At 42.7% G+C, this 15,600-nt stretch overlaps 1 protein-coding gene and 1 long non-coding RNA gene across 21 annotated transcripts in view; one reads left to right on the top strand and one right to left on the bottom strand.

The window, feature by feature from the left end:
- LOC129393230 (uncharacterized) overlaps window positions 1-15,600 on the top strand; it is a 78,344-nt gene that overhangs the window by 1,618 nt on the left and 61,126 nt on the right. The gene's annotated exons all lie outside the window — the stretch shown is intronic.
- IFIT3 (interferon induced protein with tetratricopeptide repeats 3) lies at window positions 682-13,980 on the bottom strand. Of its 2 annotated transcripts, none has more exons than XM_003825340.6 (2): window positions 13,574-13,980; window positions 682-2,995 (listed from the first exon to the last, which is right to left on the bottom strand). In XM_003825340.6, exons 1-2 carry the CDS (start codon window positions 13,576-13,578, stop codon window positions 1,528-1,530), a joined length of 1,473 nt encoding a protein of 490 aa, XP_003825388.3. In that variant the 5' UTR covers window positions 13,579-13,980; the 3' UTR covers window positions 682-1,527. The 2 variants fall into 2 exon arrangements, with proteins under 2 accessions (XP_003825388.3, XP_003825390.3); XM_003825342.7 differs by lacking the exon at window positions 13,574-13,980 and adding an exon at window positions 9,022-12,975.

Below are 15,600 nucleotides of genomic sequence, written 5' to 3'. Positions count from 1 at the left end.
TTCCAGGTGTTAAATCAGCTAGGGAATCATTTCAGAATTTATTTCAAATATTACATTAATTCCTAGGGGATAAGGAATTTAAAAGGAAAGTGTTCAAATGATCATCTTATACATTTATATACTTTTACCTTTCTGTTTACACCTTTGTGACTAGATATTACATTCATGAGTGAATTAAAAATGAACTGCAGAAGTTAATCTCAAGAGTCCATGGAGACTATTCCCCATGTGTTTAAGAGACCTTTGCTGTCCAGGTCTGACTTTAACCTGAACAAAATGGAGCTCACCATGTCAGATGCTGGCAGTTTGAAAGGGACTGCTGTAGACCTGGATGGATCTCTGCCCTTTTGACCAGCCTCACACTGGTGTCCCTCACACTCTGTCAGGGAGGCATTTGCCCAGATATTCCTGGGCTTACAGCAACCCTGTCAACAGCAGCAGCTGCTAACTGGGTATGGGGCTTAGTTGGGGCTCCTAGGCTGGAAAGACAGTCATAGTTCCTATAATGTAAGGATAGGCTGCCTTCAGGGGGAGGGTGTTCATTCTAAGGGAGGGGCGCAAATGAGCATGTCGAGAATAGTATGGTATGGCTTAGCAATTACCCACTGTTCCTAGTAGGAGAAATTTTGGGAATTAATATTACTGTTATAGTCCCATACACAAACCACACAATTACCTCTATTCTAGCAGAGTTGAAATGTTTGAATTTATTGTAGCATTACTATCAGGAATACACATTGATTATGGTATTGCTACCAAGAATACATATAAATACATGGCTGAAGCTATAAGTGAGATAAGAGATATTCCAGGGTTAGTCAAAAGTTAATCTTTGAGTTCCAGAAGTCTGGATGAAAATGAGATGAGACTGCAAATTTTGTTGTTAGGCAGTCACCATTTATGACCCTTGGCAGGAAGGGCAGGAATGGTGGTTATATTGTGAACTGAATGAAAACTGAGAACTAATCAGCATCATGTGGGCCTGAAGCATTTATTGCTACCAGTGATTAGTTGTAAGACCTTCGGACTATGTAACTGTAATGAACTATAATGAACATGAGAAAACAACTCTTTTTTTTTTTTTTTTTTTTTTTTTTTTTGAGATGGAGTCTTGCTCTGTTGCCCAGGCTGGAGTGCAGTGGCGCAATCTTGGCTCACTGCAACCTCTTCCTTCCAGGTTCACGCCATTCTCCTGCCTCAGCCTCCCAAGTAGCTAGGACTACAGGTGCCCGCCACCACGCCTGGCTAATTTTTTGTATTTTTAGTAGAGACGGGATTTCACTGTGTTAGCCAGGATGGTCTCAAACTCTAGACCTCGTGATCCGCCCACCTCAGCCTCCCAAAGTGCTGGGATTACAGGCATGAGCCACTGCGCCTGGCCAAAAAACAACTCTTTAAAAATGTACCTTAGAGCAACAGGCAAAGCTTCCCTGCTCAGCAATCCCAGGTTGGGTCCCCCTGTCTTCCTATCCTCCTACCCGTCACAACCACCACTGCAGGCTTCTGATGCTGTTTTCCTCCTCTGTCTCAGTTCAGTTGCTCTGAGTTAGAGAGGAGCTCTCTGGGACTGGAGCTGACTGCGCCCTGGCCCATTTCCTCACTACCATCCTCAAGCTCAGATGCTGACAGGAAAATACTGCCTATGCCTGAAGGGGCATCCCTTAGCAGGCGGCCCAGTTCCTTCTCATAACATTTGGCTGCTTGCAGCAGATCTCCATTCTGCTTATGAATTAATCCTTGAAGATACCAATAATTCGGTGCATTTTGTGGAAGCAGATTTTCAGATACATTCTGTGGTTGGTCTTTGATCTCTTCCTTGTCAGTTGATTTTTTGCTTATGGACAAACCCTCTAAACCATGTTGCACAGCAGTGTCTTCAGACTTCCCATTATATTTCTGAAGGTTGCAGTAGCGCTGATGGGATTGTTGCTTTTCAGCATCAGGGACTTCCTTATTGAATGGTGTCTGATAACATTCCGTCTCCAGGAACTCAGCGCAATCGGAGTATGCATTCAGAGGATTCAGTCCCTTCTCAAGAGCTTTATTCGAATAGTCCACAGCATATTGCTTTAGTGCTTCAATCATCTCTTTATTTCCACTAGCTTCAGATTCTCCTGTATTCTGCATTTGTCTTACTTTTGCCTTGTAGCAGCACCCAATCTGGTGATAGAGGTAGCCATTGTTTGGTGTGGATTCCAACACCCGTTGGAACAGTTCAATAGCTTTGTCTAGGTCACCTTTTCTTCTGTAAAATTTGGCTGCACTGCGGAGGACATCTGTTTGCCAAGGAGCCTTTTCCAAGGCTTCTTCAACAAACTGCTCTCCTTCAGCTTCTTTATTCATCTTCTGCAGTTTCAGGCCCAAGAGAACCTTGACGTATTGGTTATCAGGACTCAGCTCAATGGCCTGCTTCAAAACATCAGTAGAGAACTGTTTCTCTGGGTTATTATCCAGATGGTACATCGCAATTGCCAGTCCAGAGGAGAATTCTGGGTTGTTGGGCTTTTCTTCCAGAGCCTTCTCAAAACACACCTTTGCCCTTTCATTTCTTCCACACTTCAGTTGTGTCCACCCTTCCTCACAGTCAAGTTCAGAATACTCAATACTGTATGGATTTGAAAATTTCTTGCAGGTTTGTTTCACCTTATCTACATAAATCTGAGCATCTGAGAGTCTGCCCAAGTGATAGTAGACCCAGGCGTAGTTTCCCCAAGTGACTAGACTTCTGATTTCTGCTTGGTCAGCATGTTCTTGCTGGATTAACTCTTCAGCTTGCCGTAAGCATTCCAGGGCTGCCTCGTTGTTACCATCTAGGTGTTTTATGTAGGCCAACAAGTTGTACATTGTAGCTTTGAACTCAGTGTTTAAAAATTCAATCTGGTTACACACTCTATCTTCTAGATCCCTTGAGACACTTTCTTCCTTGAATAAGTTCCAGGTGAAATGGCATTTCAGCTGTGGAAGGATTTTCTCCAGGGAATTCTTGGTGACCTCACTGTGGAGAAAATAAACATGGTCACTGTGATGTACACTGCCAAGCACTGCACCCTGTGATCATTAATTTTATATGTCAATTGAACTGGGCCACAGGATGCCCAGATATTTGGTCCAACATTATTTCTGGGTGTGTATGTGAGGTTGTTTTTGGAAGACATGAACATGTGAATTGGTGGACTGAGTAGAGCAGATTGCTCTCCCCAGTATGGGTGGGCGTTATCTGTTCTGTTGAGGGCCTTAATAGAACAAAAAGGCAGAGGAAGGGAGAATTCTCCCTCTGCCCGACTGCTTGAGCTAGGACATTGGTCTTTTTCTGCCCTTAGACTAGACTTGGACTAGAACTTTCACCATTGGCTTACCTGGTTCTCAGACTTTTAGACTTGGACTGGGACTACACCATCAACTTTCCTTGGTCTCCAGCTTGCAGACAACAGATTATGGGACTTACCAGTCTCCATAATCAGGTGAGCCAATTCCTCATAATAAATCTCTTTATATATAGATGTTCCTTGACTTATGATGGGGTTATATCCTGATAAACCCATCATAAATTGAAAACATTGTAAATAAAAAGATGCATTTAATACATCTAACCTACCATAGCTTAGCCTAGCTTAAATGTGCTCAGAACCCTTACATTAGCCTACAGTGGGGCAAAGTCACCTAACACAAAGCCTATTTTATACTAAAGTGTTGAGTATCTCATGTAACTTATTGAATACTGTATTGTAAGTGAAAAACAAGAATGGAATTATCACTTTTGTACCACCACAAGGTTGGAAAAATTGTAAGTTGCTTCCTACATTCACTTTTCTTTAGCTACAGTCTGTGCAGACACCCACAAAGCACATCCCTTACACCGTGTAAGCAGATATGCAGGAGGTGAGGTAAGATGGGTAAGAGGAGGCAGCTTCAGTGACAGGAAATGAGATCTCTCTCATGCTGCTCAATTACCAAGTCAGGCCAGGAATGGTGACTCATGCCTGTAGTCCTAGCACTTTGGGAGGCCAAGGCGGGTGGATCACTTGAGCCCAGGATTCAAGACCAGCCTGGGCAACATGGCGAAAGCCTGCCTCTACTAAAAATACAAAAATTAGCCAGGGATGGTAGTACATGCCTGTAGTCCTCGCCATTCGGGAGGCTGAGACAGGAGGATCACTTGAGCCCAGGAGGCAAAAGTTGTAGTGAGCTGAGATCACACCATTACACTCCAGCCAGGGTGATAGAGTGGGACCCTGCCTCAAAAAAAATAAAAGTAAGAATAAAAATTAAAAAATACCAAGTCAGTTCTCATTCCTTGTACATTCTGGGTAAGGTTTGTTTAGCTATCCAATGACTCTTTATTGGGCTATCTCTTTTTGTCACTTTATTAGATATTATGGATACTAAGAAAAATAGAGATTATCCCAACTTTCTCTGCCCCCTAGGTGCTTTCAGTTTTGTCAGGAGACATGTAAAGAAATAAAAGCCCAGATATGTCTGCCAACATGTTATGTGATTTACGTATTTTTCCCTTCATCTTTTCCACCACTTACAAACAGACCCACGGAGGCTCAGCTTGAGTCTGATTGAAGTAGTCTCCCCACCACACAGGCCAGATTCCCAGACAGAATGAATTTGTTGCAACAAACAAACAAAATGGACACATTTTTGTTTTGTAGTTGGAAGATACTAAAGGAGATCACTTGCCTTATTTAGCTGGATAAATTGTAAGAGTTCTCTAAGTGTGTTCCCATTATCTACATTTGCCTGGGGCTTGGGCTGTATGTCCCTCACTCTTGAGTTTGTGCTTCTTCCTTCTTACCAGTAGAGTCACGGCACCATAAGATTGGAAAGAACCTCCAGAAATCATTAAACCAAGTGTCCTTATTTTTGGATTTCACAGACAAGCACAATTTCAGAAAAAAGTTATGAACCAAATAGGGCTGCTAATGTATCTGAAAAGATACCAACCATCTATTCTGACCAATATTTTATTTTAGAAGATAGAAAAGAAATAATTTTCCTTGCCACTGAAAAAGTAATCTCAGAATAAACAAAATTCTTTAAATTGAATGCATTTTGTTCTACAAGGAGCCATTGACTTTATTTGCAATTTACCATGGACCAGCACTGGCCCTCACACCGCTACTGCAAGTGTACTGATCTATATACTTCCTGTCTGTCTCTCCAGTAACGCTGATCTAAACCATTTTTGGCCCAATATGATTGCACATGAAATGCTTTATAGTGAGAGATGCAGAATCAACTCAAGGGCAATGGGAGTGAGGAGGGAAGTTGCCATCTACATCCGGCTAGCCTCTTAATGTGTGTGCTTTGATTTGGGGACAGTCCTTTTCCTTTTCTTGGTCCCTGTCTAGGATTCCAGTGTCAATATCTTCCCTGTCTATTATAGGGTCCTTCCTTCCTTCCTTCCTTCCTTCTTTCCCTCCCTCCCTCTCTTCCTCCCTATTTTCCTTCTTTCCTCCCTTCCTTCCTTCCTTCCCTCCCTCCCTCCCTTCCTCCCTCCCTATTTTCCTTCTTTCCTCCCTTCCTTCCTTTTTTTGCAGAGACAGGGTCTCACTATATTGCCCAGAGTGGTCTCAAACTCCTGGTCTCAAGCAATCCTTCTGCCTCGACATACCAAAGTGTTGGGATTACAGGTGTGAGCCACCACACCTGGCCCTAGGGATTTTCAATTTGGCTTTACCTGGGGATTCTAACTACCCTGTATGAAGGACTACAAGTCAAAAGTAAAGTTAGCAATTATTTAAAAAATGAATACCAAAAGTAAGTTATAACGATGATAATTGAACAACTCTGCTTATATCTGTTATGCCACTAAATCATAATAAAGTCATGGAAACATGAGTTAACTTTGCTGATGGGTGAATTAGGAAGGTTAAAAGGAGAAAGTGTGAGTCTCAGATCAATAGAATGTATCTGCAGATTTGTAGGTACATATGGGTGCCTGAAAAAAATAGCTGAACACTCTAGTAATTAATAGAGAGTATCCAGTGGACCTGCAGGATGACAGGTGACGTTGGATGTATTGTTGGATGTATTTGCCTCAACGAAACCAGAAACCACCTTGCAAGTCTGATGACACTATCTCTCTCTCTCTTTTTTTTTTTGGAGGGCAGAAGGCTTTGACATATCAATGCACCAGGGATCTTACCAAACTAAATTTTAAGCACTTATAGCTAAAGATTCTCCCTCTGAGATGAAACATACTTCCACCCTGTCATGTATCAGCTTCAGAAGATATCAATTGCTCAAGAAAGTGTTGGACAAGCAGAAAAGCACACTGAACATTTCTGGACTTGTGAAAGAGCTCTGAATATGGATCTCTCAGGGATATTCCATCCCCACCAATGCTTTACCAATGCCAGAGCTGGCCAGGCTGAGACATTTAATGATAACATGGAACAATTTATTCAGGAAGATAGTCAACTACTCATGTGGCTTTATGATTATAAAACCCACTGAAAATTGGGTCCCTTGATTCTCTTGATTTTTCCTAAGCCTTACTGCCTAAAGTCTCCAATTTGATGAGGTATTTGACACTTGATCTCTCCTTGAAGTAAAATTTGGAGCAAAATATATTGGACTGGAAGGCCTGAGACCTTGATAAGAAGAAACATGAACCCCAGAGCTAGAGGTCAGGAGTTTTCATTATAATACTATTGCCCTCTTAAAACAAATACTCCAATTGCCAAGGTTTCCTCACTTAATAATTTATCTCATATGCGTTTTTGAAAGTTACTCTGAATACTTCTTATATGTATAAATAAGTTAGTTAACAGTAATTAATGCAGATATTTAAAGAAATACAAGCAGGCAGGTGGGATGATGACTACAGTCACTTGATAAAGAACAGCTAGGTGGCCGGGCACGGTGGCTCACACCTGTAATCCCAGCATTTTGGGAGGCTGAGGCGGGTGGATCATGAGGTCAAGAGTTCGAGACTAGCCTGGCCAACATGATGAAACCCCGTCTGTACTAAAAATACAAAAATTAGCCGGGCGTGGTGGCAGGCGCCTGTAATCCCAGCTACTCGGGAAGCCGAGGCAGGAGAATTGCTTGAAACCGGAAGGCGGAGGTTGCAGTGAGCCAAGATCGGGCCACTACACTCCAGCCTGGGCGAAAGAGCAAAACTCCGTCTCAAAAAAAAAAAAAAAAAAAAAAAAAAAAGAATAAAAGAAAAAGAAGAAAAAAAAGAATAGCTAGGTTCAGGTGAAATGTGGGGAGTAGAATGCCAGTCCTACCTGGATCTGCATCTAGTAGAAGACCTTAGGGAGATAGGATTCCCTCAGGTCCAGAAAGAGATTTCCCATGACCTCAGATTGCAGACATAAGATTTCGCTTACTAAAGCAGTTAAAGCTAGTGCTGCTAGTCCTTAGGAAATCCCCAGAATCAACATAGTTATAGTCTCTCACCTAACCCAGATCATGACCACCTGTCTTGCCCACAGACTCCAGGGTAGATACCACATCTCCTTCCCAGTCAAAGCTATTACTAGAGTAGAATCTTGAAATTTTCAGAAAGTGGCCTTCTTGAAGTGGTAAGAGTGGGGATTTCCCCACTCTTGTCTGCACATGTGCAGCTTGTCCCCAACATGTGCTGGTTATGCTCCAACTGACTACGTGAAGGAACTGGCAGACCTGTGCTCAGTTGGTTGGTCAGAACAGGCCCAAACCAAGGAGTCCATCACTTCAGAAAGCAAGTTAAGGAACTCTCCAGAGCTGGACTTCTCAACCTTTAATGTACATATGGACACAAACATCTGGAGATCTTTTTAAAATGCAGATCTGGATTCAGATAAGCTGGGATGTTACCTTTCTTACAACCTCCCGGGGGATCTCTGCTTCAGACCACACTGTGAGCAGCAAGGCTCTGGGAAGACTTCCCTTTTTGGCAGTGATTTCCAATCAACAGTTTCTCATACTTAAATTACCCTTTAAACAGTCAAACTTTGCTTTATTTTTATTTTATTTTTGTTTTTTTGTAGGTCTCACTTTGTTGCCAATTCTGGTCTGGAGCCCCTGGGCTCAAGCAATCCTCCTGCCTCAGCCTCCCGAAGTGCTGGGATTACAGGCTTAGCCACTGTGCCCAGAAACAAGCTTTGCTTTATTTCAACATTCTTCCCACCCCTCCCCCCTCCTGCCTCTTGGGGTTTCCTCCTTCACATTTACACACATACAATGCAGGAAGCCTTGTATGCATTTAAGGAAGAGAGGATTTGGAGATGGACATTTCTTCTGTAAGCCATTCAGTATGCCTATGAAGTACTTGTGGTCCTCTTTAAATATATATTTGTTTCTGGACCTTATTTCTGTTTTACTCAATCAGGATTTCAGAATGCAGGACCTAGAAATTTGCATTCTATTAGAAGACTCAGGTTGATATGATTCAGGCCACTCGCAGAACACAGTTTGAGAGACTGCAAGCAACACCTTCTCCCTGTTCATTGATCACGTGGGAGGCTTAGCAGGTCACTAGACCTGCTAGAGGACAACTCAAGTAGACATATCCCCCAATTATGAAAAAGTGCATTTCAAGGTAAAAGTGACCTCAACATAAATTGGAATTTTGCAGTGCTGAATTAATTGTTGACACATTTGCTGAGAAGCAAGCATGGTTTAAAAATAACCACAGTCACAACAAAACCACAAACCTCTGACTTAGGCTTTCTAAATATAAGAAACAAAAGACGAACCAGGACCTCCAGTAACTTCCCTCCAGGCCCCAGCTTTCACTGGCCCGATTTTACCTGAAAGGATCTGAGCATGGGCTCTCTAGGATCTCTCAATATGCCCCGTCCCTTCCCAGCTCCCAGCTCCCATTTCCCTGTGTCCTTTGGCTGCCTAACTCTATACATCACAAAGAGCTACAGAAATAAAAATGCATGAATTGGTAAGGCAGATTTATGCTTGAATTAGATAAATGCATATTTCATCTCTAAGCAAACACTGAAATAGCATAAGTCAGGAAGTTGTACATAAGAAATTCTGTTTCCTATCAGAGAAGCAGGGACTATTTACCTCATGATGGCTGTTTCCCTGCAGTTCTGAAAAGCTGGGGTCCCGGTTGATTTTGTTTTTAGCTTACTGATTCCAAGCAAATGCTGAAGAGGTTTCCACCCAGGGTGCTGTTAGGTCTGTGCTTTTATGAAAGGGGAAAGGAAAGTGAAACTGATGGAACCCTATCAAGATCCCTCTTGAGGGGAAACTGAAACAGAATCTGTGAGAACTGAGCTCACTCACGCCAGGAACATGTTCCAGACAGATTTGGAAAACTGTGGTTTGAAAGTTGTAAAAAGGCACTGTAAAAAGAAAATAAAATTTTAGAAGCTTCCAAATGTGTTATGTCAAGAGGCAAAGTTAAGCCCTGAAAACTGACTCACGTAACGTGACTGTTTTTTTTCTCAGGTGCGTGACTGTTGCTCTTTGACCTGTGTGGTGAGGGGTTACATGTTAACCAGACTCCCTAGTCTCACTGCAATTTCTGCCTCTCGGGTTCAAGTGATTCTCCTGCCTCAGCCTCCTGAGTAGCTGGGATTATAGGCGTGCACCACCATGCCTGGATAATTTTTGTATTTTTAGTAGAGGCGGGGTTTCACCATGTTGGTCAGGCTGGTCTCGAACTCCTGACCTCATGATCTGCCCGCCTTGGCCTCCCAAAGTGCTGGGATTATAGCCGTGCACCACCGTGCCCGGCCTCAGACAACCTAGTCTTTATTAAAATGTAGACCTCATGTTATGGAAATAGAGACCCTTTTGATTGTTGCTTTTTTTTTTTTTGTTTTTTGAGACAGGATCTCACTCTGTCATCCAGGCTGGAGTGCAGTAGCACGATCTCAGCTTACTGCAACCTCTGCCTCCCAGGCTCAAGCGATCCTCCCATCTCAGCCTCTCCAGTCGATGAGACTATAGGCACATGCCACCACGCCTGGCTGATTTTTGTATTTTTAGTACAGACGGGGTCTCACTATGTTGCCCAGGCTGGTCTCCAACTCCTGAGCTCAAGCATCTGCCCTCCTCGGCCTCCCAAAGTGTTGGGCTTATGGGTGTGAGCCACTGCAGCCAGCCATGTTACCTCTTTACAAAAGAATATTAAGCAATTCCCTTGGACTGTAATCAATAGTAGCCAATCAAATTGTATATCTGTATATTCGCCTCTGTATGGAAAATGTTGGCCAGGCACGGTGGCTCACGCCTGTAATCTCAGCACTTTGGGAGGCCAAGGTGGGTGCATCACTTAAGGTCAGGAGTTCAAGACCAACCTGACCAACATGGCAAAACCCCATTGCTACTAAAATACAAAAAAATTGACCAGGCATAGTGGCGTGCTCCTATAGTCCCAGCTACTTGGGAGGCTGGGTGGGAGAATCCCTTGAGCCCAGGAGTCTGAGGCTGCAGTGAGCCATGATCGGGCCACTGCACTCCAGCCTGGGTGACAGAGTGAGACTCTGTCTCAAAAACAACAACAGCAACAACAAAAACAAAAACAACAAGAGAAGCTGTCATTCTATTGAACACCTCTGTCTTTGCCTATGTAAACAGTCCTCATTTTTCTCTACACTGGAAGTACTATTCACCATTCTTGGGTGCAGCTCTACTCCTGGGACTGCTGCCCTCAACTTTTTGCTTGAATAAACTCTTTTAACTGGATCCTGAGCCTTCTGATTATTGTATATTGACAGTACTGACTATGCGGTCCTACTCCCAGAGATTCTGGTGCAGTGAATCTGATGTGAGCTTAGAAACCTGTGTTTTCACAAGTGCCTTGGAAATTCAGTGCAGGAGTTCCTGTACCACATTTTGAGAAGTGCTGTCATAGAGGTATTTTAAAAAGCAGTTTTCCCCTTTATTTGTGGAGCTAATGTGGTGAATTAAGCAGCATTATCAGGCAATCTTGAGTGAAGGGAAGAAAACCACAGGACACCTGGATTTCAGTGACCTCTTTGCTTAGTTCTGGGATATTTCTTGAGTCATATCACTGAGCCTCATTCCCTTATCCTTAAAATGCCCTGGGATGAATTTCCTTTTCCCTTCATCCAAATGATAGAAAATTATGCCCTGGGGAGAACCACTTTCACCCTTCTCCAAGATCTGGGTTCAGTTCTTGTGGCTTTGGCCACTCTAAGGCGTGGGTAACCATCAAAGCCTGGCCCTTACTCTCCAGATAGGAAGCCCATCCCTGGCCCCCTCTCTAAAGTGAGCATAGTTGAAAGCATTAACATCTTTCACGTTTTGGCCATTGGGCATAGAGTCAGATGATCAGCAGTAGAGTTTGGTGCCTCCATTAATGACTCTGCTCTGATACCTGCTCTCTATCTGATGTCTTGGGCAAGTAATTTGCCCTTCTAAGCCCCATTTTGGTCATCTAGAAAATGAGGCTAATAATAGAAATAATAGCTCTTACTTCCTAGGGCTGTTGGAAGGGTGATATGAGGTCATGCGTAAAACATGTTTAACACAGTGCCCACTTGTCAGGCCTCTGAGCCCAAGCTAAGCCATCATATCCTGTGACCTGCACGTACACATCCAGATGGCCAGTTCCTGCCTTAACTGATGACATTCCACCACAAAAGAAGTGAAAATGGCCTGTTCCTGCCTTAACTGATGACATTATCTTGTGAAATTCCTTCTCCTGGCTCATCCTGGCTCAAAAGCTCCCCTACTGAGCACCTTGTGACCCCCACACCTGCCCACCAGAGAACAACCCCCCTTTGACAGTAATTTTCCTTTACCTACCCAAATCTTATAAAACGGCCCCACCCCTATCTCCCTTCCCTGACTTTCTTTTCGGACTCAGCCCGCCTGCACCCAGGTGAAATAAACAGCCTTGTTGCTCACACAAAGCCTGTTTGGTGGTCTCTTCACACGGACGTGCATGAAACCACTAACTACAGATCACAAAGAAATGTTACCACCATGATTGCTGGTACTAATATATTTGTGTTATAATTTTAAGTGAATTTGTGAGTGTGTAAAGGGAGCAACAGAGTTCCTCAGTGGATGGGGCAGAGGAGGATGCCCATCAGCTGGCACGTGCCAGTGAGTTCTCCAGGTGATTTTCCCATTTGGAAATTTTTAGCACAACTGGGGAGGAGCAGCCCAATCTCTTCCTGTTCCTATAGCCTCTGGAAATAGGAGCACCTTGATGTGAACCTGAGTCCAGCATAGTTCAGAGAGCCCCCCTCAGACCTCCTCAGGTCAGTGGCTATAGATACACCAAAAGACAGGACCCTATAAAACCTTTCCTGCAAGCTGGCTACTAAGATGCTGGGTAGTGCCTTGCTTTCTGGTCAATCCCACTCACACAGACACAATTAACATCACTCTTGACCAGGAACTTATTCTATATAAAAGGGTTAGCCTGAGGTATTTGGCAGTGAATTCCTCTTACCCATCTCATCCCCAAACATGACATTGCAGAGCATCTTCAAGTCCTTGGGGAAGAGTAAGGTAGGGAATCCAGTTTTCCTTTTCTGCCCCCCTGAATGGTCGATGGGGTCTTCCCTCCCTGGCAATCACCTCCTCACTCCTTCCCTAGAGATGCTTGGTGGGAAAGGCATCCTTTTCTCTTAGTTCTCCCTGACATGCTATCCCCTGAAGAACTCCAGGAGGTCAATATATAAATTTAAAAATCAAGTTTACTGAGATTATGCTTTATATACAATAAGATGCACCCATTTTCAGTGTATAGTCTGATGAGTTTTGGTAAATGTTTATGCTTATGTAGCCACCATCACTACCTCCCTATAGATTATTCCTGTGATTCTAAAAAGATTCTTTTGGGAGCCTTCCTACTCAATCCCCACCATCTCCAGGCAACCACTGATCTGCTTCCCACCATTAGAGATTAGACTAGTTTTAGATAATAGATTAGGTCATTACACTTTTGAGGAGAAATTCTTTTTTGCTGCTGACCAGCATTCACTACATCAATAAAAATAAATGCTAAGCTTTGGGTTTGTTTTTATATAAGAAATGACAAAAATGCCCATTTGTAAGAATTGTTTCTTCCATTTCCCACCTTAAAGTAATGCAACGTTTCAGGGCAAAATTGCCCTCTTCATGAGTGGGTTTGCAGTACTGATTGTATCTTTCACAATATCTGTTGAAAATAAATTCCTCCTTTTAAAATTACAAGAAAAAAAGCCTGTGACTTAATCTTTTCCAACAAAATGACAATAACAGAAAAGCCCAAAAGAGTAATTCCCTTAGGTCTACCCTTGAATCAGCCAAGTTTGTGGCTGAGTGAAATACACTGCTCCTGCCAAGCCTTCCTCTCATTGCAGGAAATAGCTGCACACAGGGAGGAAACATGAGCTGATGCATTCCCCACCCTGCCTCCCCGCTATGTAGTTCCGTAGGGAACCATTCCAGAAACTTAAGAAGCCTGCGTGTACACCAAAAAAAGCCACAGGGAAAAACCCCTCAAACATCTTATAAATGCTCAGACTGGTAAAGACATACTGAATCTATAAACATCAGGACAATTCAGGAACGTGCCTGCACAGTAAGAAACTCAACTTACAATTTGCACTCAAAAACAAGCATGATTATGCATTCTTATTTCACTGACCTCATGACTGCCCTCTGTGTCTCTGCTGTTCCGAAAAGCTGGTGACCAGGCTGATTTGTTCTTCAGAAGTCTTCCTGTCTGCCTCAAGTAAATACTGAAGGAACTATATAAAGGGGTGGGAGAGTAGGGCACGCATCAGCTGATGTTTTCTCCGTTTTTGAGTAATTGCTTTTAGGGGAAGGAAAAGGAAACTGGAAAGTGAAACTAATTTAAAATCGTTGGGAGGAGGAAAATGAAACCTAACGGCTTGAGACCTGCAATGGCTGAGCCAGAGTACGTTATTCAAAACTGTGACTAAAATTTGTTTGAGAGAATGTGGAAGCATTCCTAATGTGAACCAAAAAATTAAATTCTAAGGCCATGCTCACCAACCATGTGACTGGACCCCTGCTTTTGGCCAAGGGCATTCCACAGTTAACCTGAAAACTGATGTGAAGGGGAAGCTGGATATGCCTCATTACATCCTTTTTCCTTTTGGAATTACTAATAGAACACACTCTTTTTTTTTTTTTTTTTTTTGAGACAGAGTCTTACTCTGTTGCCCAGGCTGCAATGCAGTGGCATGATCGCGGCTCACTGCCACCTCTGCCTCCTGGGTTCAAGTGATTCTCTTGCCTCAGCCTCCCGAGTAGCTGGGATTACAGGCACCCACCACCATGCCCGGCTAATATTTGTATTTTTAGTAGAGACGAGGTTTCGCCATGTTGGTCAGGCTGGTCTTGAACTCCTGATAGCAGGTGATCCAACCACCTTGGCCTCCCAAAGTGCTGGGATTACAGGCATGAGCCACTGCACCCAGCCAGAACATGCTCTTTTTAAGTGTATTAAGAAACATTTACAACCTATTCTCTCTGAAGCCTGCTACTTGGAGGCTTCATCTGCATAATAAAACCTTGGTCTCCACAACCCAGACATTCCTTTCTATTGATTGTCTACTGAATTTCTATTGAATGTCGCCAAACATTCCTTTCTATTGATAATAACTCTTTCAACAAATTGTCAATCAGAAAAATCTTTGAATCTGCCTATGACTTGGAAGCTGCCCCGCTTCCCTGTTTCCAATTGTCCCACCTTTCTGGACCTAGCCAATGTACACCTTACATGTATTGATTGATGCCTTATGTCTCCCTAAAATGTATAAAACCAAGTTGTGGCCTGGCACATGTTCTCAGGATCTCCTGAGGGCTGTGTCACAGGCCATAGGTCATTCATATTTGGCTTAGAATAAATCTCTTCAAATGTTTTACAGAGTTTGACTTTTTTTTGTCAACATTAGGTATCTGACCATCAGTCTAGGGTGGGGCCCAGGAAACAGCATTTTTTAAGCCAATTCTTATTTTTAAAAATTGTTTGTGGACACATAGTAGATATATATATTTATGGGGTACATGAAATATTTGATGTGAGCATACAATGAGTAATAATCACATCAGGGTAAATGACTTCAAGCATTTATTCTTTGTATTACAAACAATCCAATTATACTCTTTTAGTTATTTTGAAATGCGTAATAAACTATTGTTGACTATAGTCATCCTCTTGTTCTAACAAACACTAGATCTTATTAATTCTAAGTATATTTTTGTACCCATTAACCATCCCCACTTCCCCCGCTACTACTCTTCCCAGCCTCTAGTAATCATCATTCTAATCTCTATCTCCATAAGTTCAATTGTCTTAATACTTTTAGCTTCCGCAAACAAGTGAGAATATGTAAAATTTGTCTTTCTGTGCCTGGCTTAATTCACTTATAATGACCTCCACTTCTATCCATGTTGTTGCAAATGACAGGATCTCATTCTTTTTATGGCTAAAGAGCACTCCATTGTGTAAATGTACCACATTTTCTTTATCCATTCTTCTGCTGATGAACACTTAGGTTGCTTCCAAATCTTGGCTATTGTGAATAGTGCTGCAATAAACATGGGAGTGCAGATATCTCTTTGATGTACTGATTTCCTTTCTTTTTGATATATTCCTGGCAGTGGGATTACTGGATCATATGGTAGTTCTATTTTTAGTTTTTT

The sequence above is a fragment of the Pan paniscus genome, chromosome 8, assembly GCF_029289425.2.
Source record: "Pan paniscus chromosome 8, NHGRI_mPanPan1-v2.0_pri, whole genome shotgun sequence".
In the NCBI taxonomy this organism is placed as follows: Eukaryota; Metazoa; Chordata; class Mammalia; order Primates; family Hominidae; genus Pan; species Pan paniscus.
The sequence above is the reverse complement of the archived record's forward strand: the minus strand, read 5'-3'. Positions and strand labels throughout refer to the sequence as shown.